Genomic DNA, 24,534 nt, shown 5'->3' on the forward strand with positions numbered 1-24,534 from the left:
AACCATCACCTCCTTGTCTCGTCCCACTTTTTGCTGCACTGAGCTGCAGGAGAACACCAGAAAAGCTCCCTGCTCAGTGAGGGATGCCCTTATGCTGTCTAAAGACTATTAAGGCTTTGAAAAATACTTTTTGATCTGGAGAATGAAGTTCTGAAGCATTTGCTTAACTTTTTGCACTGTTGGTAGGAACCAAGTCTCCTTTCAAAAGGATCATCTGCACTAATTTTACACAGGTGATTGGAAAGCTGGCGTTGAACCGGCACAGGAGACATGCCCAGAAGCAGTAGCAGCAACTAAAAAAATCATATAGAGAAACTTCGGTTTAAAATAAAACAAAACTGAAAAGAAAGAAAGAGAGGAAAGGTAAACACAGGTGCAAGTTGTCTCACAAGAGGGGTTATTTGCAGGGCATAACCCCACAACCCTGCAGATCTAGATCTACATTCTCGGCTTTGTTTTACCATTACAACCTTCATTGCACAGGACTCAGAATCACTCTCATATGGTTGCTAAGTTTCATAAATAATGTGAAAACTATATGTAACAGATACATCATATTTCCAAAAAATTATAAGAAAAGTTACATCAAATTAAAAAGTAGCTTCATGAATGAAGATACTGCTCTAAGTGCACTTTTCCTGCAAGTGCAGCCAGTGCCTCAGCGCTGGATATGAAGGAAAAAAACCACAAAACCAAAAAAAAATCAGATTAAAAAACTTAAGTCCGGTTTCAACCAGTCAAAACCGGGCCAAGCAGAAACCGAGTGTGCTCTTGGCACTGTCCCATGAGGGAGTCCCTATGATGCTTCGTTATCCAGATAGGTTTGTATGTCCTTGTTGAGACTGTAAACAATCCTTCTTTCCTGAACTGTCCTCTTTATTGTCAAAACAAAGTAAAATATTTTATTTTTCTTTTAAAATAGAACATTAAAATGAACCCAGAAGAAAAGAAACGAAACACAGTGAGCTTGTTGGAGTCCATAGGATCTGGTCTGGAAGAGCTCGGAAAACGTGTTCAGTGTTTTCTCCTGTTTTCAGCTGGAACTGTACCAGAGATTGGGTTACTTGGGGAAGAGGGGAACAGAATGAGAAAACAAAGGATGCGGAATAAGAGACCATGGCCATCTCATGTGTTCGCTTCATTCGCTAGGTCCTCTATCAATACCTTAGTGTCACAAGCCTTGGACCTGGAAAAAAAACAGAAAGAAAACACTCACTGGGGCGAAGAAATTCCTATTACTACATGCAGACAGTAGAACTGCAGTGCACTCAGATAAAAATTTTTTTACAAGTCTTAAAGAAAAGTTTCTTACACAGAGAGGGAATAAGCAGGCTCCTGGAAGTGTTTCCCACTCTCCCACTCTCCCTAGGAATAGCAGAGCCTTATAAATATGCCCCAGCTGCCCCGCAGCATCCTCCTCCCAAGGCACTGCCCATGCTGCACCACACCGGCCACCTCGCATGCAGAGACCGTGCCCTCAGCTGAGGACCCCTGTGGCCCTGCTAGGCCAACACCGATATGAGACAAGCATGGCCCGAGGGGCACATCTCATGCCACCCTTGCATGACAGCCGCAGCAGTCTTTTCCTCCCACCCACCCTTCCCATGCGGTGATGCAACAGAGAAATGTGCTGCAAGGATTGCAGAACACTCCTGACACGCTGCTTCAGCAGCCCCAGGGAGCCCAAGCTTGTCTCCTGGCCAGAGGGCCAGGCCCCACAGTTGTGCTGCTGGAGCAGAAGTGATGCCTGGGCACTGGAGCACCCCGTGATGCTTGGAGTACAGGCACTGCACCAAAGAGATGCAGTCAGCAGGTTCAAGGGTCAGGGTGCAAGGTGCAGAAACAATTTAGGGTGCATGAACAATGGGTGTAAAGAAGAAAATGCATGAGTTTAGATCTGAGAGGGGAAGGGCTCTGAGATCTCACAGGTGAAATCTTAATCAAAGGATAAACTGACATTTTGGGGTGGTCTGAAGCCTGGAAATGGCTGGTTGAAGAGAACTTCTCTTCCAAGTTTGGATTTATAACCTCTGGCAACCACTATAGGCTATTTTTTGCAGGAGGGGGGTTTTGTAAAGGGACTCCCTTTTCCAGTGGTTTACCAGAACCCCAAGTTGATGTAAAGGATGGATCAACCCTCCAGCTGAAAGATATTCGTTTACTGATTGGACCTGTCCTTCCTTTGAATGACTATTTTGGCCGAGATCTTTCCATGATTACCCAGCCCGTAAACAGCCACCAAGCATTAAAAGCAGCTCTAACACATGATTTGGTTTGTTGCACTGGAGGAGAGGCAAAACATACTGTGAAGCAAGACGAGGTCTGCGCAAGGACACGCTCTGGCTGCGTTTCCACTGTTTGTTCTTGCGGCGGTTTCGTACACCATCTTCCTGGTCCATCATCTGATCCAAGAGCGTCAAGTCATCGGCGTTGAGTGGTGCCACAGAGATGTCCCTCACGGCACGGAACTCACCACAGTTGTTCAGGTGCTCATTCTCCAGACGGAAGAAGTTCCATACAAACCGTCTGCGTGGAGAAAAAGTGAAAATTACCGATTTGGTTCTGCTTTTAAGGGCATTGCCTGCATTTGGCGACGCACTGGTATGTGCGCCTGGATACCACTGACTGTTCTCACTGATCAAAGCGCCTCCGGGAACATGCTGGTAGCAGGGAGAAACAGCAAATGACTAGGAGCAGCACCTGCTACAACATCGTCCCAACTCTCTGGAGAAGAACAGAACTGTCAGGCTTGTTCATTGTCCTAACAATGACAGCCCTAGTCTGGACACCATGAAGGCAGAAGGCATTACAAGCAAAAGGCAGCCTCCACCACGCAGGAGAGCAAAGTTCAGTAACCTCCACCATGTGCATGACTGAGGTTCCGCTTCAAGGGCTTTTACTCATTTCAAGAATCTGGGGGTTGGGTCTCCAACAAGACTACAAGTGTGTAAAGACCTTGAAACCAGTGATGCAGAATCCAAATTAGTGTTTGGAAAAGAAGCAGAGATTTGAAAATTGTAAACATGAGAATCAAGTGAAATTTCAACTGTAAGTTTCAAGAAGGTAATTTAAAGGAGAAATTTAGGAAAAAACAAATGCTTAAGATTAGGTCTATGTTCAGAAGAAACTGTAAACACAGTACGAAGGACCCAGTCCCACAGTGTGGCAGAGCCCTCTACAGCTTTCTCCACTCAGTACCCTGTTTGGATTAAATGTTCCTATTAGGCCTAGTCTTCCATTCCAAGGACCGGTACCTTCCACATCCAAGGAGCAAGGCACTTCCCACCGTGCTGACATTATAGAAACAATAAAAATGTAAAAGAGAAACACTGTTCAGTCAGGAAGCCTTACCGGAATACCTCAAGTGGAGCAAATACAGTAGAAATTATGTCTCCAGCGTATGGAAAGATTTGCATGGAAGTGAGTGAGATCTGGATGGTCCACGCAAAACGCAGGATCACATCTTCTACAATGGCACAATAGTAGTATGCCTGAAGAACAAGACAGACAAACAGGACAGCTCACCATACATGTTCTGCATAGAAGACAGACCTCTTCAGGCCTTTAGGAAGATACAGAATTTGCTGCTCAACCACTAGAAAAATGAACAGTATGAAACGATCTCTTTGAAACAAATGAACTCTACTGCTAGAAAATCCTAGCCCATAGCATTCAGAAGTATCAGTGGCTGACTGCAACATGCTCTAAACTCGGCAAGTTTTGTTAATAAAAAGCCTCTCCTAATATAAAAGCAGGTTGTATACGCACTTTCTGTGGGTAGACAATTCCTTCTCGAAGAAAGGTATTTTCACCAGCATTTTTGTCAAAGAGACCCCAGTCCATCTTCAGGTCCCAAATTAGGGTATAGCAAGAGCTGATGAAATAGAAGATAATCCACAGGTAGAAGAACACTTGGGTGTCACTGTGGTTTTTAGCTGGAAAAGAGAAGAACAGCATACTTCTGTACAACTTCAAGCAGACTGCTTCTTAAAACAGCCGCAAATTGGCTGATTTGGTCAGAGGAAATAACACAGCTTTTATTCAAGTTCGGGGAAGATCAGACTAGTTAATCTGAACCAAACTGAAAGCCTTACCAGGACCAGCTTTATGTTGTCATTTAAATTCCACTTTCCTCATTCACCGTTTTGCACTTGGGATTGAGATTTCCACTAATATTTTTATTTTCTTGAAACTTGTGGTAGACCTGCCATTCTGACTCTGAACAGCAGGTGGAAGCTGAGGGCCATATTTCACAAAAGACACGGGCTTGTACAGAGGAAAAAGCAATGAGGCAGTGCTCAGTTAGGAGGGTTTTTTGTAAAAGAAGTCTTTTAGTTTGTATAAATTTAAACAACTACGAATTAGTGCACTAAAAGCCCAAAAGAGGATGGACAGTGCAGGAATTTCCACTAGCCATTTCAGAGATTGTGGTGGCAGGGGAAACCAAGCAAAAAGAAGGCAATACATGAATGGGTATGTACAAAATCTGAAGAAGGCTCCATATGGAGTTTTCAATGCCCATATAGAGCTCCCCTCTGCGAAACACAGGACTGTGGGCCCAGTGTCTGCCCATCTGTGGATATAGTTTTTTGCAACTAAGTTGGTTTCCTATTCCCCCCAAAAAGGTTACACTGCTCTCAATTCAGCTAAATTTCCTTACATTGGTTGGCTGGGTAGAAGTGAACAGATCTGATAATCCTGTTTGCTTTTAATTAGCAAATCTGGGTCATAAAGTTCATAAAACACATTCTAATGCTTTGCAAGGCTGAGACATTGCATCTTGCTGCTGGGTCTTTCCTCTTTTCTGTGCAGCCACTGCAATTGCTCATTCACTGATTCTAAGAAAGCCAATAACACTTCAAGTATAAAAAAAGCTGTAATGTTTTCAGTCCAAACCCACACTAAGCGACAGCACTGTTTTCCATATGTGTGTCTTTAAAACAACAGAATCCCCAAAAGGGATAAGAGAGAGAGCAACAGGGCAATTTGCCCTCACCTTCCCTTTTTGTTTCTAGCAATTACAATATAAACATAATGCAGCAGTCCAATAAAATTAATGGAGGTGAAAATAAGAGGCATCATGTAAGAGTACATTCCTCCCATAACGCCTTTCAGGCTTCCTGGACGTGATGTGCAGGATATAGGTCAAATACCCACGCTCATTCTCCTTTCAAAACACACCCCCTAAAGCAAACCTATTAAAGCTACTTATTCAGCAAAGCCCATCTGCACTGAAGCTTCACGTCTGCAGAGGGAAAGGACACAGGATCTGCTGCAGCTCTCAGGTTTGACTAGCTTCCCTGCTTTTGTGACAGCTTGGAATTCTTTGAGCAGTAGCCCCTATCCTGGCCACGCTCGGCTTTACCCAGGGACAGGTCTAGCATCGCATCACCCGCCATCGCTGCTGCAGAGAGCCATGACGTCACCCAGGAGCAGGCACAGAAGTCCTGCAGAATACGGGCTATGATGCCCAGGTACCTTACTCCTGCTTCTTTGAAACAGCCTCTCCCATCAATTTTTAAAGTGCAGCTGCCCATAAAACAGGACACAGGTGAGGTTTTTGGAGCTTAGCAATTAGGGCTCTATAGCAAGATTTCCTTCTCCCCCACCAGCTCCTTCCACAGTCTCCACTACATTATATGAGGAAGAAAAGGCACATGCTGACATTCAGTGACTCAGAGACACTAAGCCTGTTCTTTCCAACATTATTTTTAGCTCATTAGATCTCTATGTTTAGTTCTCACCACCAGATCCTAAATGATAATTCAGGGGTGGCTAATGGGTTAAGTGCTTGCAAAGCATCTAAAATGCTCCAGAATACCCTGTGAGGCTGCATGCTTCCTATTGGTAGTTTAGGCAATATTGTTTTGTTGGGTTTTTTTCCCTTAAGGACAGAATTCAGATAAACTGAGTCTTACCCCACTTCTTAATGGAGCAGACATGGAGGAGGCAGCACAACCACCGTCACGCCTTCGGCCACATCCCTGCCATGAGCTGTGCCCTGCAGACGCAGGGCTGAAGAGCAGCAAAGTGGCATTGCTGGGCGCTCCTTCGGAATTCTCCAGTCGTGGAGGGGACAGCCTGGCCCCTGACTATCATCTCAAACTATGTAAGGGGCCAACAAAATTGTATCATAAGCTGGCAATACACAGGACAATGATTTCAATGGTTCATGCTGCTTAAACTTAAACTGCTTTAAAGGTTATTGTGTGCAATTACAGAAAGGAGGAGCACTGAGAAGAAAAAGGCCCAAGTAAGTAATCTTGTATCATTAACCTCATAAACCTCAAAAGGATGTGCTTGCTTCTAGTTAGGTGATCCTAGTCTCAGCTCCCTTTCCCTGCCCCTAGCTTTGCAGCAGACTTTTCAGCACCTGGGGTCATGGTTGCTTGCCCCTTGCTCCTGCTCACTTTCTCACCGACTGGCTGTGCAATGCATTCAGCTCCTGAAAAAATTAATTAAAAAAACCAAATCACTCTCAGGTAAAATATACTCTAATCAGAGCTAGCCTATTGTCTTCACCCTTGACTTCTGAGTCCCTTCCTTTAATCACTTAACCTCCTTTTCCTCCTGCCTGCAAATCTGTTTGATACCTTCCTTCCTTCTGTCCTCATTGGTATTCAGTTGGTGTACAGAAATATGTTACTGCTCTAGGCAAGCAATTATATCTCAGTCTCCACTGGCTGGTCCTAGTGGCCCTCTTCCCTGCTGCTCAGGGGGCTAGAAAATCAAGGCATTCATATTCTGCCCAGAGGCTCCATCTACTCCTGGCCTGACAGTTTTTCAGGAGCAATACATAGCTGTGCATATGTATGATGATGTCAAGGTCTATTTAAGCAGGAACTGTTTCATCCTGTGTTCTTTCTTTGTTTAATGATGTGCTAGAAACCACCAAAAACCGTAAGAGAGGGATAGTCTCAGGATGAGAGAAGCACACTGTACACCTGGTAGATCTCAACCTCTCCAAGACAGAAAAACTCCCCAAGTCTTCAATATCCCATGGACTACAGCAACCCTTTGGCAGCACAAGTGCCAGTCCACCCATCAAGAAGTGCATGAAGAACCTTTCTAGTCAACGCTCCAAAGGGCACCACCATGTAGCAACTTCCTAAGCTACAATTATTCAAAACAGCACGTGCAGGACAAAACCCCACCAGCACAAAACCTCTGTGTGTAAAGTTGCAGGTGCAGCTTTACCCTCCCTGTCGATGGGCAGATTTCAGTACATGTCCACACTACCTTGTCTGCAACTCGGAGGTGTTCAGCTATGTCAGAGACAGTGCCCTGCTATCTCTACTTGATGCAATGTTGATGGGAAACAGCGTACCACAGGACCCATTTACAACCTTCACCGCAGAATTTTCATTAGTATCCTTAGTTCACCCTATAAAAGGCAATTCCAGTGGACACTCTGCACAAACACACCTACAAATTGCTCCAGAAGGTCAGCTAGATAAATAATGGAAGGCTTCCACCTTTGAAATGAAGCTGTGAATGGCCACAGTCCTAGAAAACAGCCAAAGGCACTTGCAGCAGCAGAATTTACTGCCTGCAAAAAATGCTGATGGACAATATCTTGGATCCCAAAACCAGCCCCAGGGGACACAGTATCTGACTAGCATTCTGAGAGAATACTATGCTGCACAAATTATAGCCCCTTCTAAAGACAGGCAAGAGAAAGGTTGCTTTCTATTAAAGCTAGACAGCAAATACTGTCCTGAATGCTGTTACTATTGACTTTACTTCCAAAGAATACTATCTGTTTACCCTGCTGAATTATTCTGGGGAATGTAAACACTATACAGTATTCAACACAGCAAAAATCAATGCCATGTATTATTGAAGATCTGGATAAGAGCACAATGGCCCTCGATAAGCACTCCTGGTGTGTCAGCCACTGTAGCTGGCTGTGGTTTCTGCTGATGTTGAAAGCTGTGATAAAAGCTGTAAGAAGCATGAGGTTATCAGGAAACACAGTCAGGTAAGCCTGGCTACATGAGACAAAACCAACCCAGCCAGAGCAGTCCTGTCTCCAGCGCTGATTAAAAACCTCTCAGTCAAGGCACCCCAAATTCAGTCTCTTTTGATGACCCGCCTTTCAGTCATGGATTTAAGAACCACCAAACCAAAAATATACACATTTACAGTATGCTAGCCAAGTACAGACACTAGAGTACTGAGTGTACACTTTTTGCCTGAGGATGACGTGTGCCCATTAACTCCATCCCAGCACACAATGGGAGGGGGGTGACAGCCAGAAGTGCCTTATCTAGATAGGAACTGCCATCTGAATGACATCCCAAAGCATTTGTCTAACACCTTACTGCTTCAAGTTACCACTCCCTCAGTAATGATATGCTTAATGAGGGAATAGCAGCAGCGTTGCCTTTCTGACCAGCTACCATGTACCACTATTTAATACTGATCAATGGCAGAGCCCTGACATGACAGTGGACTTAATGCAGTAAAAAGGCAAATAATCCAGAAGAGCACATGGAGGACTCGCCATCATGCCTGATGGGCTTTGGCAAATACCAACCATTTCATAGGAACAACCTCCCTGTTAAATTCTGCAAACCTTGGCTATAGCCTCCGGGCACAATTTAAAACAAAGCAGCAAGATACAGTGCAGTGAAGAACTGTCAGGAGGCAACATCTCATTTCTTCTAGTTAGATTCTACATTTGTAGAGCAGGGAAATCCCCAAATCATGTGTTCACTAAAAATACTCTGCAGGTTTGCATTGGATTTGTAGTGTGATATGACTGTCTAATTTCAAGACATTGCAGCAATCTCATTGCTTTTATCTCACAAACAGAAAAATGAGATTTAATTGCAAACAGGATGGAGCCTATCAGTCATGACTGAGATTTGATCCGATTCTTCTGGTGGCTTCTCTAGATTTGAGAAGTGTTGTTGGGGGATGTTTAACTGCTACCTTGAGAAGGACGGGGTTTCCAGTCTAAGCATTTGCCAGTAGTCTCACTAATAAGAATATCTGGATTCACAATCAGAATTAAATAGCATGGTAATCAGAGCCTTCGCGGAACAATTCAGGGACTGGGACACAATATCACCTGCTGCCTCTATAGTGCTTTGAGATCCAAGAGCAGATTTGTTCAAAATATAATAGCAATCAAACAAAATCAAAATTAAAAGAAACATTTGTCAGATGAGCACCTCCTAGATTTCTGCAGCACTAGAGAACTCCAGACCTGCATACATTTGATAGGTAAATCACTTGTGAAGTAGTCAGTTACTTTTCTAAAATGTTCCATTAAAAAAAAAGTCAGGCTTCTCCTTCTTAAGTGCCCATGAAATGAGATAACAGTAAGGCCACCCTTTTTACTTACACCTTATTCATTAGTGTTCCTGCTTCTCCAGCCACCTTTAACACAAAAGTGTATTAAGTGATATGAACGGTATTATTAGTCCACTTTCCAAATCCCAGCTATTAAAACCCACCCCTCCCTCAGCTGCAATCTTGAGAAGCGAACACATGAATCACGCAGCGGCAGGGTGCCGAGGTTGCCTCTTCCGCCCCCCCAGTGCGACTGTCGGCACTGGGAATGTCCTGCTTGACATTTGTAGACCTACAAAGCATGGCAAGATTTCCCTGCGGGATTTTATGCTTCATTTGTGCTGACATTCGGGGTGCAGTGGCAGTTCCCAAAACCGCTCTGCCTAACACCCCCTCCTCCCGGGCTCCCCGCCAAGCACAAGCTGCCGTCTCATCTCTCCTTCCCCTCTCACTTACCGCAGGCTGCCGGCCAGCGAGCTCCTGCCGGCACCTCCGTCCCGGTCACAGTGATCCTGCCGCAGCCCTGCCGGGGTTCTCCTCACCCTTCTCAGCTCCACCCTGAAGCACCATCACTGAGACGGGTGTCTAAACAATTAGAGAAGCTAACAAGCCAGTGTGGAGAAGCTGAGTTTGCTCAGGGTGCTGCAGAGATCCACGTCAAAGCTGGGAGGAGGTCAGAGGCCAGGATGGAAATGTTTGCCCATGGCAATGCCTCCGATTCTTCGCTAATGACACTGCTGCTGCTCTGATGGAGGATCAGAAAGACTGGCTAATGAACACAACTCATTACTGAAGGCCTCCTGGGCACAGGATGACAGGGTTTCAGACAAAAATTCATCCTAGCTCACAGAAATGTGACAGACATTGCACGTTTTGGCTCCAAATAATCATCTTGACGGTGTTGCCAGTACGCTGTGCTAAGGCAAGCCCCACAAAAACTGCAAGTATTAAGAAAGAAGCCAGTTAATCCCATTACAAAGTTTGTTTTACTTCAAGAGGTCAATCCAAGCACTATATAAGGCTCTTGTGACACCCAAATCAAATGGTCTGGCTTGCCACAGTGCTGACAGCTTTTCCAGTGCTGAGAAAGAAGGGGAGAGATGGGAGATCTACCAACACACAAGGGATAAGCCAGGGAACAGAATCTCACAAATGCTACTTGTTTCATTCTTTCGTTAATGGGTTGCTTTTGTTTTGTTTTTTAAAGTTTTGTACTTTTCTTTTTAAAAGAAGACTTGTACTTGCATTCTGTATGTCCACTTATTTTGCCTTGCCCCACTCCTCACTCCCTAGAAATGAAATAACATTTCTCAGTTGAGGGACTGTAAGTTGTTGCACTGATGTCTGATTTCTGTAAAAGTCATTTTAGTCCCAGCTCTCATATCACCTTGTTCTCCTCTGCTGCTGTAATCATTTAGGATCACAGTTAATTATTGTCCCACCTACCAGCAAATTAACTGCAATGGGGTTGCACCCTGCAGTTTCTAAGGTGGCAGCAACAAGGGTTGTGACACAACCCACTACCCAGTACTTCAGCTGGCAGAGAAGAGCAGAGATAAGGTGCATGCAGCCAGGCATCCTCCTGCAGCTCCCAGTGCAACAATTTGACGTTATCACCATCCTCTCCCCGTTCCTGCTGTGCATCACAGTCCTTCACCTGGAAGTCACACACCTCCCCAGGGGAGCTGCGGTGGGACAGACTGTGGGAGAACCAGTGATCTGTTCCACTGTGAAGTTGGCTACAGCAGCTGTATCACCACTGCTAACAGCTGAAGCCATGTGATTAATGAGGGGTGGGCAGCACTTAAGAGACCTTGGAATCTTCTGCTGTATTTTCGAAAAGCAGCACATTTCCCATTCATCTTCATCTGGTCAGACCTGGTTGAACCTCTCTATTAGTAAGGGATGGTCCAACACCTCCCTGCAAAAGCCCATTAAGCGAAGGATGACTCCTGCCTTGATGGCTCACATCTCTATTCCTTGGCAAAGAAAGGAGTTTCACAGTTTTCTCTTACACAGGCTTAACCCCCCCCAAATTACACATCATTTCACCAGAGAAGCCTGTTTCTGAAGTGCTGATGAGAACACAGACAGAAGCACTACTCTTTAGAGACAGCCCTATTTAGTTAACTTCTGTATTTTTAATTACTGTCAATTTCCTGGGCTGCTTAATGAGAAAGTGCGTGGCAGTTACATTATTTTAGACCAACCTATGGCTCTCCATGGCACTTCCAAGCCAATGAGAGCTAGTGTTCAACAGTCTTATTTGGAGTACCTGAAAAAGGGTGTGAGAGTGGTATGGAAGAAGAGATGCTTACTCAAGTTTCCAGGCCACATAGATTAAATTTGGAATAATTTAGAGTTTAATAAATAGCTGGATACTACCCAGACCACAAGGATTTAACTGAAGAAGGTGTGTAAATCAAACTGATGACAAAAACTTCCACAAACCATCTTTCCTTTCAATTAAAGGTTAAAATCCCACATAGCCAATTAAGCCAGTACTTGTACTTAAGCTCAGTAGCACATTCCTGAAAAAAAACAAGGTAAACACACAAATGCCCACGCTGAAAAAGCAAATCCTACAAAACAAGAAAATGATGGAAGAGTACAAAGCACTCAAGAAGCTTAGTTCTTCAAGCACAGAAGCCCAATCTATATTCTACGTGAGCCAGATATTTCTGATGACACTATGTGAGCAAAAGACATCGAGTTAGAGAGAACTGACAGTAGCAAAACCAAGATGCAAAGAATAAAGTTGGTGCATAAATTACACATAAATCTTAAGAAGCGACCGGCACTCTCAGAGTAGCACAAAACAACTCCAGTTGCACTGCTTCTCATATGAGCTGAAGACCTAAATATAATAAACCTATCATACAAAGCCTGAACCAGTTCTGAGTGAGGACTGAAATCAAGGCTGGCTATTCTAGGTACGTCAGCATACCTTCTTAAATACAAGTACACTTTATGCAAGAGGGGATCCCTGTGGAATGCTACGACAAGCTGGACCGAAGTGGAAGCAGCTACAATGGTGCATTTGTCAAGGAAGGCACATGTGTTTTTGGCAGAGTGAAAACACTGCAAAACGTAGTTGTGTGTCAAAATAACCCTGCACTAGGGGTAAATATCCTGCTGCAGACTCAGGTTTAATAATTTGCTTCCCTAGCACCACACAGGTTTCCATAGGGATTAAATAAGGCAATATAATACTCAGTTGGCAAGCTCTGGGGAAAGCTACTCAGCACTGCCAGGGAAGTTAATGCCAGTGCTCAACTCCTTAGTGCAAAGCAAGGGTAGGAACCAGCCGGGGGCAGAGGCTTTTGCTCGGCCACGCAGTAAGCAGGCAGGGACTGGCAGCACGCACGCCAGTTGCTAGGTAGCTTAGAGTTACAGATATGCCTCATTTGCCTGTGCAAACATACCCCATAGGACTATATTTACAGAACGTGGCCTTTGCTTTCCTATTCCTTTGAGTGATATAAAAATACTGAGAATACTTCCTTTGGGAGCTCAGCAACAGTTGCCCTTGGGTTGCTGCTGTTGTCCCTGAAACTCGACGGTGTTTCTGAGCCACAGTGAAGCAGGCAGGTTGTGTCAGCACTTGGCCACACAACCACTGCCTGCTCCAGTCTTATGTTATGGGGTTGCTATTTTCATTTCAGCTTCACTAATTCAGATCCCTAAATATCAAGATGATAGCTTGGGAGTTAGCTCTGTAAAACTAGTCTAGTCCCAGGACAATATGAACACAAGTTCAGGACAGAAAACCCACCAGTTTACTTTGATATCTTACTGGTCTAACATCCCAACTGCAATTAGCAGAGAAAATTGCATTCTGCATCTAAATCAGGAAGTAAAGAAATGGCTTCTCTGGGGGAAGAAAGAATCAGAATTATGCACTGCTTGAGCAATATGAATTATTAAACAGTGATATTCTGGAGAAACTGAGATACTTGTCAAGAGTCCACAGTACACTGTGTTACTGGGGGGATTCTTTGCTACAGGAGGTTTAGAGAAGGGAGTACCACATATGACCAGAAGCAGCATACATCACTTATCATAAGGTGGCACTTGTGCATTTGTTTAGTTTGAGCTGTTTTCCAGCAAGCATATGAAAACACAGCACAAGAACGCTGTAAGTGCACTCTGTATGAATTAGTTGGTTTTCAACACCAACAAACCTTCCTAGCCACACAGCCCATCTTCACACAGCTGGCAGACTGCATGCTAAAAACCTACAGACCCACTACAAATTATTCACTGTTCAAATCAAGGGAGGAAGACAAGCCTTTTCAGAGGGCTGCACCATTCCCAGGACTCCCAAGTGGAGAACAGCCGCTGGTATACATTACCTGACCTCCCAAGAAAAGGCCACCAATTACCCTCTTGTCCTGGCAGCCAAACGCTGTCATTCCAGAGGTATAAGTCATATCCTTGCAAACACAGGCATGAAAGGCTGTTTAAACAAAACTCTTGTTACCACAGCAATTAACAGGTTCATTAAAGTAATTCAGAGCAGGTCTAAGGATGGTTACCAATTTGACACTAGGCAGTGCTTGCTTTCATTAATAGCAAGCAGCTAGTCCCCAACAGATGTTTTGTAGGTAAGAGATCAGCGTCTCTGCTATCCTTAGACAGACACAGAGAAGGTGTGGGCGAGCATTGCGTCTATTTTCAACAGTAACATCATAACTTGATGATAGACCATCTGATTGCAAGTTCAAAAAGAACTGGGAATCTATGTAAAGCACATAGATAAATTAGATTCTTAACAGATACAGCATATTAGAAAGTGCATTTATGACAGGACAGGAACAGGCCTGCAGGGCTGAGAAGACACAGCAAGGTCTTTAGGCAGCCCTCTGAAAAATCCTACAAGCTCAGGCACAGTGACATTTACAAAATCTTTGCTAACTTGTAATTTCCAAAGGCCACAAAGCTTCCAAATTTTTTTGTAGGATACCAACAACTACATGCTATTGACTCCCACTAACAAAACCGGGCAGACAAAAGCTGGGAGTCATGAATATCTCTCAGCAATTGGAACAAGCCCCATGCCTGGCTTGTAAACACCTCATTACAACCCACTCCCTGCCAGACTTGAAGAGCAGACAAAAGTTATGTATGGCAGCAACGAGAACAGGGGTCAGCAGTACTGGCATGGATGTAAACTTCAAGGGGAGTAGAAAGAGGTCAAATTCTTCAACAGTACATTGTAACAGCTGCTGGTTTTCCTCTTGGTTCCAAACCTATCCAAACCTTCCGACAGAAGGCTCTGCCTCTTGGGAAGGAGAAGCATTAGTCAGCCTCCCCAGAGGAGGCACTGTATATAAATGCATATACACAGCGACTATATAGCTAGGCAATCTGTACTTGTCTCATCTCAGAGTTTGGCAGCGGTGACTAACTGGACTGCAGGGCTGGAACAGAAGAGCTGCAGAATGTCACTGAGCAAACAAGTTAAAACGAGAACAAGCTCTGGGGGCACGGCAGCAGGGAGGAGACACACAGAGGGGCCAGGCGCTGCATCCACCACCGACACTCCCATACCAGGTTTGCATGTACCTCTGGAAACAGAGATCCTGACTTCCAGCCCTCAGCCAGCCTGCACCAATACACCTCTCTGCCCTTACAATGCAAGGTTTAAGAGACGTTATCGGTGTGACTTCAGGACCAGCTACATCAAAACAGCCATTTCTTTGCCACCGGAAGGTTTCTAATAACCCTGCCACCCCTCCAAAAGACCATCATGTTAACTAGAAGCATGCCTTGAACGCTTCTCCCTGCCCTGACACAATCATATTTCAGGATAAGTAATTGCTCATGAATGTGTGCAGTTGCTAATTTCTAGAGATATAGAAAGCATATATTTTCAAATAAAAGAATACAGCATTTAGGACTTCAGAACAATGAAAGGCAGGGTGACTGCCTGAAGTGCAGAAACTAAAAGCTTTTTCCTTCAAAACAAGAGCAGAATCAAGTAATTGTCGTTTCCAGGGAGATGGGGAACTTCAGAGATCAGAGCTCAATCTGCGGTTAAATGGATTGGAAACAACTCCCTGCCAGCTGCAGAAAAAACATGGATAAAATACACAGGAAAATCCAGAGAGGGCATTTTCCCAGTACTGTGCACATCTTGCACATTCAGGAATGACGGACCACCTTTATTTAGATGATTCAGGTTAGACATTCATGAATGCCAAAGGGAGTAGTTCCTGTGTTATCCCTTTTCTTCCACATCTCCCATTCAACCTCCCTTCACAGAAAAAACTCACAGGTATTTTAGTTTTCTCCTTTCAGGAGACAAACCTGAAAATTCTCTCTCATACTTCAGAAATGCAGTTCTAAGTAGACCAGGTATGTGAAAAATAGAAAGTCTAAAAGTACTCTTTGCAAGCTAGGCAGGCCTTTGCCTTTCCACTGAGATGTTTCACGGGTACCAAAGAAGTTCATGATTCAATGGGATGCCAGATTCTGAGCTTCTCCCATGTAAAAAGAAGAGCCCATGAATTGTAAGGGATTTTCCAAAATAACCAATACCTTTGTGAGTGCTGTAGAGGGCTGCAAATGTCACCACGAAGAAGGTGGTGGAATATTTTCCAGCGTTAACCAGATGAAAGGCCCGTTTGTTATCACGGTAACGGCGCAGGCACTGGATGAATCGCAACCAAGCGGGGATGCACTGGACAACTGCTCTCACTCCGTAGGAGTAGCTGTAACAAATCTGATTATCTGCAAAGAAAATGTTTCAGGGACAAAGAGTCAGTCAGTTTAAGAACTCCTATTGTCTTCCTTTCTGTAAGAGTAATATCACTTGACATGAGAACAATTCCCCATCAATGTTCCCTGCTTAGGCACACACCCATCCAGAACAGCAAGAAGCTCATCATCAGAAAGTATCCTGAAGCCCTTTACTCCCTCTCGGAGATGTTCAGGTGATATGACATCAATAACACATCCAGACAGGTCATCATCTAACTATTTCACTGCTGCCAGTATAATTAACATGAAAGAAGATTAGAAATAATCTATTTTTGAATTTATTTTGTGCTGTTGGCAGTACCGTGAATATCAAATTAGGATGGAATTACAAAAGGCCTTCAACACTGAATGTTTCTGCATAAATGGGAGATCATTTCCAAACTCTGCAGGACAGCTCATAAAGGCTACTTTGCCTATGATGTCCTTGACCCACTTTTCTTGTATATAGGAAAAAAATATTTCAGTATGTGTTTGAGGTTGTTTTGGTTTGGTTTTGGGGGATTTTGGTTTTGTTTTTAAAAAGTAAAGCCAGGGCATAGCGTGACATATTCATATACTGTCTCTCTCTTAGCACATCTAAACCAAACACCCCACTAACAAACATTTGTTTCTTATTGAAACTAATGGAGACAAGGTATTAGCTGATATTTATCTCAAAGCACTGTGTTATCATTCCACTGTTTGGAATGGTAGAGGATAACTTGTTATCCACTCAGTTGCTTTATTTATTTTATTTTTAATAAATAAATATTTTATTTAGTTATTTGCAACACTGTCTTAAAGAGAAGGATCAGACAGATTGGAAGAACAAAGCGAGCACTGATGCTTATTGAAGCATACTACAAAATCTTTCAGCGAGTGTCAAAACCATCAGACAACACGATTTGCCAGTCACTGCTGAAAATGGAAAGACAACAGCCTGATCCAGGAGGAGACAGGTACTATTTTGCCACTGGGAAGGCCAAAGCCAAAATTCATATGCCAACTCTGTGGCTCTTCTGGATAGAAAGGAGAGAAGCAGCAGAGCATGCACAACCCTGGAGTCACAGCATCAACTCTGACTGAATAATGGGTAACACTAACAGGCTCTGAGGATGTTTCTCCATCCTCTGTTGCTTTAGGGTACTGTGATGGAGCATGTAAGAAACGGGCTACAGCACAGAAAATTGTGGTTAACAAGCTCATGCAACTCATTTTCATGCTCAGCAATAGAACAGGCTAAAAGCAAACACATGGTTAAAACACTATGAAATAAAACAACAATGCCAGGAAAGTGGATTTCTCTTTCCAATCAAGAAGTGCTGTGTCTAAATTCTTTGATGAATATACACATCAGGCCAAATGACTGGATTAGGAAATGAACAGAGATCTGAAATTCCATCTCTCTGGATGGAAGTAAGAAAGTGCAGAATCTCTCTAATGCTTCATTTACAAGAAATGCCAGTTATTTAATTTCCTATGACATTGCTAGCCCTCTTCAAAACAGACAGATGATTATGAAGTTGCCTTGCTCAATGTTTTTCAGGTCATTTTGACCACATTTGCCTGGGTTGCCAGCATAACTCTACCTGTATTTGCCAGAAGTCCAGCATTGTCCTCCCACTGAACCTCAAAGCTGTAGAAGCAGATCATGTATTCCAGATCCATGAGTATCACGACCAGGCTGTTGAGCTGATCAGCCAGCCAGAAATCTGCGAAGCCTACCTTGTGGAAGGGAGCAGTGAACACTCGAAACTGTCAGGGAAAAAAAAGGAATAATTCATGACATAGTGTAAAAGACATATAAATGCAGTGGCAGGACATCACAGCATTAAACAAACATGGAAATAACAGAAATGCTTGAAGATTTATTGCTGACATTTCATGCCTGCTGACAAAAAAAAAAAAAAGATAACAATCTCCTCATTTTTAGTACAAATAACATTCCTGCTTTTCTCCTCCTGTATGTAACTATTCATGCCCCCCCCCTTTTTTTTTTTTTTTTTATTGGCAGAAGAACACAGTCTTCTCCAACCAAGCTGTTTCCCATAAACTCCCGGTCTCCACATAAGATCTCTACACAGCTCCATTTCTTCTGTCGCTCCTCATTTTGACCAGCGCTTTCTTTCAGGCATTTATGTCATGTCCACTGACACCTTCCACACTTACCTTCTCCCTCACACTTAATGTCAGTTAGATTATAGACCCTCAGATGGTCATTAGTCTGATGATGGCTCAGTTTACTTAACACATTAGTTGTTCTTTGGTGTTGTAAAAGTAATGGTTGTTACTGCTGGATCTGCCAAAGCCTCCAGCAGGGAAGGAGTTAAAGAAAGGGCAGAGGAAATCCTATTGACTGTTAGTTAGACTCCCCCTCAATCCCAGTTCACTTTCCCTCTAAACCTTAGTGGCAGTTTTACTACTTTCAAACCAGACAATTTTCATGGTCCATTACCTTTGATTACAACTTTCTCTACCCAGTTAGTTATAGTTACTAACAGCCAATTTTTCAAAGAGACAGCACCAGCACCATCCAGTAGTTCAGAGATTTATGAACCTCTACATTAATGAAAGCAGAGGCTAACACTGATCTTTATATTGCTCTCCTTATTAAACTAAAGGGTACATAGTTACGGAAACCCAGGAAAGGACTGACACATTCCCATCAGCTTGTAACGCCAATTGAAGACTCTGGTCCTAAATTTCAAAGCCAAATAGGGGATTAAGATTTAGTGGCATAAAGCAGATATGGACCCAAAAAGCACTGTGCTCATGTAGGACAGTGCCTATTACAAACGCTCAAACAGGGCCAGCCGTTAGTGAAATCTGTCCTCAAAGCCTTCCAGAGAGGCCACACCAGCTTTCCCTTTCAAAAGGTCCTTCCTCTGTTTTGCCAACACTCCCTGATACTATCTATGTTCATCATAGACCTCTTTTTTTTTTTAAGATAGACAAACGAAATGTGAAAACAGCCTTACAGATAGATCTCCCTTAAAAAATAAGAAATTAATAAAATCCCTGTTGTTATTTAATTTAGGGAGAGACACTTAGGCACTGCCAGATGACAGCATAAAACTTTAAAGAGAGTAGAAGAGAGTAGAAGCTTTCCACCTAAAGGTTACAGCAGATGAGGAGTCAGCAGGTACGTCCACGACCTAGCTAAGGCACTGGCATCTTAGTCAACAGTCCTCAAGAACATGAGCTGCCACATGAACCCTCCTAACCCCGCAGGTGAGGCACTGTGGTTTCTAACTGCTGCTGCCGCACACCACCCAGGCACAGCTGGAGCTGCAGCCCAGCTACCAGAGGGTGCAACTCCTCACTTCCCAGCTGAGAAGGGTCCCTGCAACATCCTCCAGAGAAGATGGGCCACAAGAATAAACTCATAAAACACCAAAAACTGGAGTTGAACCTCAGTTTCAAGTCATCAGTTGCAGTTATATATCAACAGTTCCACAATGTGAACACAGACTTCCTGGTGCTGACTACTGCTGTTTTAATAACTGCTTAGATGGTAGATATTTGAGTTGGAGCTAAACACTTCCTAGATTTTCACCTCTCACAGACAGGCTCCCTGCAGTTCTTTCACCATTTCGGCATCCTGCAGAGAGCGTGGGCATGCAGATGCTGTGCCATCCCCTGTGCTTGGATCCGATTCCTCCCGGCGAGCTGCTCTCCTCAGCCTACACAAGGGCACTCATGGGCTTCTCATCCGGCAGCAAAGGGACAAAAAATGCTCACCTAAGCATGCAGGCGAGAAAGAAGAGCCTGGCATGGGAATTAAACTTACTAAGGGCTAAATAACTGTTTTCACGCAGAGGAAGATCAATTTAGATGTAACCTTCAGTCCCTCAGAGATTTTCAAAAGAGATCCCACTCATGAGTAGTAATGAGCAGTTGTTCATGATCACGGGTGGATGCAGTAAGCCCTCCCAGATCCATCAGGAAATGCTACAACACACTGAGGTATCCTCCTGATTCAGTGCTAGAAAAACTGAAGGTTCCAGTAATGCTCTGCTACACCCAATATGTCAGACTTCATTTTGGATGGAAATGAAACATACCAAAGCACGTGAAGAAAAACACTCACCAAACTAAAATCTGTGTGGACAGCACAGTTCTAAGAAAATTGAGCTATTTAAACCTCTTTTCACCCAGATAGCTGCTGGCGACTGCATGGAGAAATAAAGCCAGCCAATTACATACAATAAAAATTAGAAAAGCCTAGCAGCTACTCTTTATGTGGTTTGTCTGGCCTCTTTTCTCCCCTTCCCCCTTCTGCATAACACACAGTCAGAAGTACTGTGTCATTCTCCACCATTAAGTTGTTCTTGCATTTTGATGAAGCTTTTTTCCCCAGGAGACCTGGGGATGAATTGGCCTCTGCACACTCAAAAGTATACCTGTATCGCAGACTGCAGAGTAGTCTAGAGACAGCTGGGATAGAGCAGGGACTGGAAACTGCCTATGAGCTCTATGAAGACTGAGACTTTTACCATGTTTAACATATTAAGGTAAATTAGCACCAATATTGCTCACACGGTTAAACTACTTCCAGGGCTTCCCCTAGCACCAAGGGACAGCAGTAAGACTAATGAGGCTTGGGACTAAAGGTACATCGATGAGAGATGACTGAATGCTGGAAGGCAAAAAGGAACTGCAATAGTAGTAAGCTAGGAAATGAAATAACAGAGGTAAGCGCACAGAGGTTAACTAGCTGTGTGTATACCTGCATGCACATGCATGAAGCATGATTCTACGTTTCATCTTTGTCATGTTCCAGATAAAGTTAATTGTTTTAATTGGCATTAAAATGATTCTACAAATAACATCAGCCAGACAAACCCTCTTCTGCCCAACACTCTCAGAGCAGTTCCAGCAAGAATAAGGTATCGAGGGAAACAACATGATTAAAGTAAATTTCAAAGGGCATACAGGGTGGGGATGAATGTGTGAAACAGCCGTTTGGAAAGAAACCAATAAGCCATCCAACAAGTCTGAAAACTGTTCTTTTGGAGCATCCATCTATAACTGGAACACTGAAGTAGCATGTATATTTACATTTAATTTACTAGATTTATCTTACCTGGAAAACACGAGCAGAGTCTAAAATAGTTTGTTCAAGACCACAAACAGATTTGCTGACAAAAACTCCACCCATGAACATAATTTTATAAGCGGTAACCTTTGCAAAGGTTCCCTCTCTGTCAGTGAACGCTCTCAGTGTTGGCACTCACCCAGTTTGGGCTGGGGGGCATCCATGCAGCCTTGCCTTATGAGCACTGGAACCTTAATCAAACTGTTTCGCTACGTTAAGGAACAAACAAGCAAAGATATTCTAGTGTTTCTGTATGTGCAAAACTAGGTATACAGCTGTCTATAGGAAGATTAGCAAGTAGGTACCTGCAATACAAAGATAATGACAGACTGGTACAGACAAGCAGAAGTTGCTTCTGTAAACCCATGCTCAACAAGCATTTGCAGTCAATACCTTATCAAGTCTGCTCTGTGAATACACAGTGGTGTAAGCGTCTCTCTCTCCTGAAGATTAGTGACACTTGGATATACTTAACTCCTACTGCTCAGCTACAGCATTTAAAAAAAATCTATTCCTTTAAATCAGGTTTGAGACTTACCAATAGTTTGAGCAGCCAAAAACGGGACTTGTAATATAAGGTTTTGGTAGGGTTGATAAGAAAAAGCAACATGAAGCCGTACAAGATGAGTGGGTTCACCTGCATAGGGATGTAGGTGAATTTACCATATATACATGCCAGCAGGCTCAGGCACCACAAAACCCCCAGGAAACCAGCAATCTACAGAAAGATAGAAAAAACACATAGATACCTTATGAAAATATAGCTCTGAAACCTACAATGAATTCTCATTATAAGAAAAGGGAAAGCAGTGCTCAATCCTGTAATCTAATCAGACTTCAGCAACTTCCCCTTCTAATTGTATTAAAACTCCATGCCAGGAAACAGTGCAGGATTTATCCTCCTGATACACTGCACAGCTCAACTACTCCTATCTGTTCTGTTTACCTCGAAGAGATGTTGATGGGACAAGTTGCTGCGGGGATTGAGTTCAAAGATGAGGACATGATTCACTCCAGCCTGTCTCCAGCCATATGTGTTGATACCCAGGAGAAAGAGGAATTCTATCAGGAGAAAGCCACCTCGATAGATTCTCACCAGCGGCCACACATTTGGTCCATCTATAAAAGCCACACCTGGCAAAGACAAAAATGAAACGACCTTAGTGATAGCACAAGTCACGTCACAAAGTAAAGCTGCTTTATTTGCTGGTTCGCAGATGCTTAGCTGTACCCCATGAAAACAGGGTACACTTGTATACACCTGCATATTCAAGCAAACAGAGGACTTTTTGCATAGCCTGGCAGGGAATTTAGGAGCATTCTGGGGAAAATACACTTTCCAGCTGTTGTAGTCTGGTCATTAGCAGCATCTTAAGTCCCCTGTCTCACACTACAGGCACAAGGTACAGCACAGGCATAAATCGTGACTATATGCACTTAAGTGTTCTGGTTTAATGGAGATGAAATCCCAATAGACAGATACACAGATACTTCAGCTCCCCACAAAAGAAAGAAGCACCATTTACAGCATTTAAAACTAAAACTAAACTGCGCCTAATCACTGAACTCAATACAAATGTAATGCAATACATATTCATAACTAGCAATATAATATCCAGCCGCACCCAAACGGAAAACTCAACATAAGGCAACAATACTGGAAAGCCTGTTGCTTCCTTTGTTCAGCCTTCAGGGTTTTGGAAACAAATTTGCTTAATTTCAAAGAACAATAAGCCCTATATACCAGCAGCTTACTCTAGTACAAGTCTTTTTGCAAAATACCGTCTCCTGGTTGCCCGATATGGATTTTATGAGGAAAGCACCAAAAAAAGTAGTTATTTGAATCCTCAGTTTCAGTTTCATGGAGTGTTTCTTACCCACATGCTTTTTAAGAAGGGAGAGAACATGCAGTTTTACAGAACTGACACTCAGAATTTATTCCCACAAACCTTCTTGTCTTTTACAGCCCCAAGTTTTTCAAATTTTTCTTCAGAGGAAGCATATCCATAACAAGAAGTTTTATGTGTTCAGCATCTGTACTTTATACTATATAAAATTATGGAGGAAAAATGTGCAAGGAACAATGACTCAGAAACTTGTTCTTTAAATCCAGACTACTGGATTCAGGCAAAATAGAGTCAAATTTTGGACAAAAATGACAGACACCCTGAAGAAGCTGAAAGAAATGAGTCTTCAATGGGGAACTGCAAAAGCAGCTTTTCAAATTTTAATCTGAAACACCTGCAGACAAAAATCAAGGGAGGTGCTTCCCACACAGGACAGAATGGCCCCAAAAATACTGAGTAAGAAACGACCAGACAGAATAAGACAGACGTGCTGTATGCTATTCAAAACAGAACACCCAGACAAAGGTTTATCCTGAGGCGAACACAGTTCAGTATGACAGTATAGCATATGACTTCCATAGCTCAGGTCTGCTAATCTTATTTCTGGACTCTCAAGGTGGTAGAGGAGTATTATTGCAGCATAGAACAGCAGCTGGTTCTGGAGAAAAAGCAGATACTGAACAGTACAAGCAACTGAGATACTAACACAGAAGCTGGAGTATTTATGTAAATTCTCTCCTCTGACACTGAGACCCTATCTAGTTTAGCTTCTGCAGTGTAAAGGCTAGATTTGAGTCCCTTTTCATGTTTCCTAACTGAACCATTGTCTTCACTAAGCCAAGCAGTTTGACTGAAGACCCTCAAGGACCCTGCTTGCAGGGAAGTGCCCAGCAAAGGTGTACGAGGTCTCAAATGGGAACAACCCAGTCCAGGGCTCTGTACTACAGCCCTGAGGCAAAGAGATTTTCTGTTCATATACTGTTTCCACTTAAATCTAATACAAATGAAGTCACTGCCTATATTCAGCAGAAACGTGACACTTGACCAACTCATCCCTTCAGCAAGTGCAGGCTCTGAACAAGGTGTGCAGAGAGGAAGATGCCACTGTAACATCTGCAGCCTTTAAAAGACCCCAAGTTATTATGAACTCGTTGTAAAATGCTGCTGTTCTATTTTTAAAAGCAGGCAATACGAAGTGGTTTACTATTAGAAGTCATGTTCTAATGCTGTTTCACAGATTCTACACATACAACACTAAAATTTTATCTGAGTGAATCAAATCATAAAAACAATTTGGCAAAAGTAGCAGAGAGGTTAGCAAAGTAATGTCCAATTAAAAACAAACACTTTGCAGTTAGAGCACATTTTTTTCCCAATATCTAAAGTAATGTACAGATATCAGATCATGCCTGTTGATACAAACATACCTATTATTCACACCAGGTTAGTAACATCTGCTTCAGAGATATAATCATTTTTATGAATTCATTCTCACAAATGTGTCACTTTTTCATTCTTAATACCGCGAGATAAGGCAAACACAAC

The 24,534-nt window shown here is 43.2% G+C and overlaps 1 protein-coding gene across 1 annotated transcript in view; it reads right to left on the reverse strand.

Annotated features, from left to right (window-relative positions):
• Window positions 1-855: 855 nt before the first annotated feature.
• Window positions 856-24,534, reverse strand: part of XPR1 (xenotropic and polytropic retrovirus receptor 1) — a 100,195-nt gene continuing 76,516 nt past the window's right edge. Inside the window, exons 7-14 of the mRNA XM_026853405.1 lie at window positions 22,089-22,276; window positions 21,681-21,860; window positions 17,634-17,799; window positions 15,844-16,035; window positions 3,769-3,935; window positions 3,352-3,491; window positions 2,305-2,526; window positions 856-1,186 (exon numbers count right to left, since the gene is read on the reverse strand). Coding sequence (XP_026709206.1) covers window positions 1,126-1,186; window positions 2,305-2,526; window positions 3,352-3,491; window positions 3,769-3,935; window positions 15,844-16,035; window positions 17,634-17,799; window positions 21,681-21,860; window positions 22,089-22,276 — 1,316 coding nt within the window. The 3' untranslated portion in view covers window positions 856-1,125. The remainder of the gene's footprint in view (window positions 1,187-2,304; window positions 2,527-3,351; window positions 3,492-3,768; window positions 3,936-15,843; window positions 16,036-17,633; window positions 17,800-21,680; window positions 21,861-22,088; window positions 22,277-24,534) is intronic.

This window comes from Athene cunicularia (assembly GCF_003259725.1).
Source record: "Athene cunicularia isolate RWA chromosome 8 unlocalized genomic scaffold, athCun1 chr8_part1, whole genome shotgun sequence".
Lineage (NCBI taxonomy): Eukaryota > Metazoa > Chordata > Aves > Strigiformes > Strigidae > Athene > Athene cunicularia.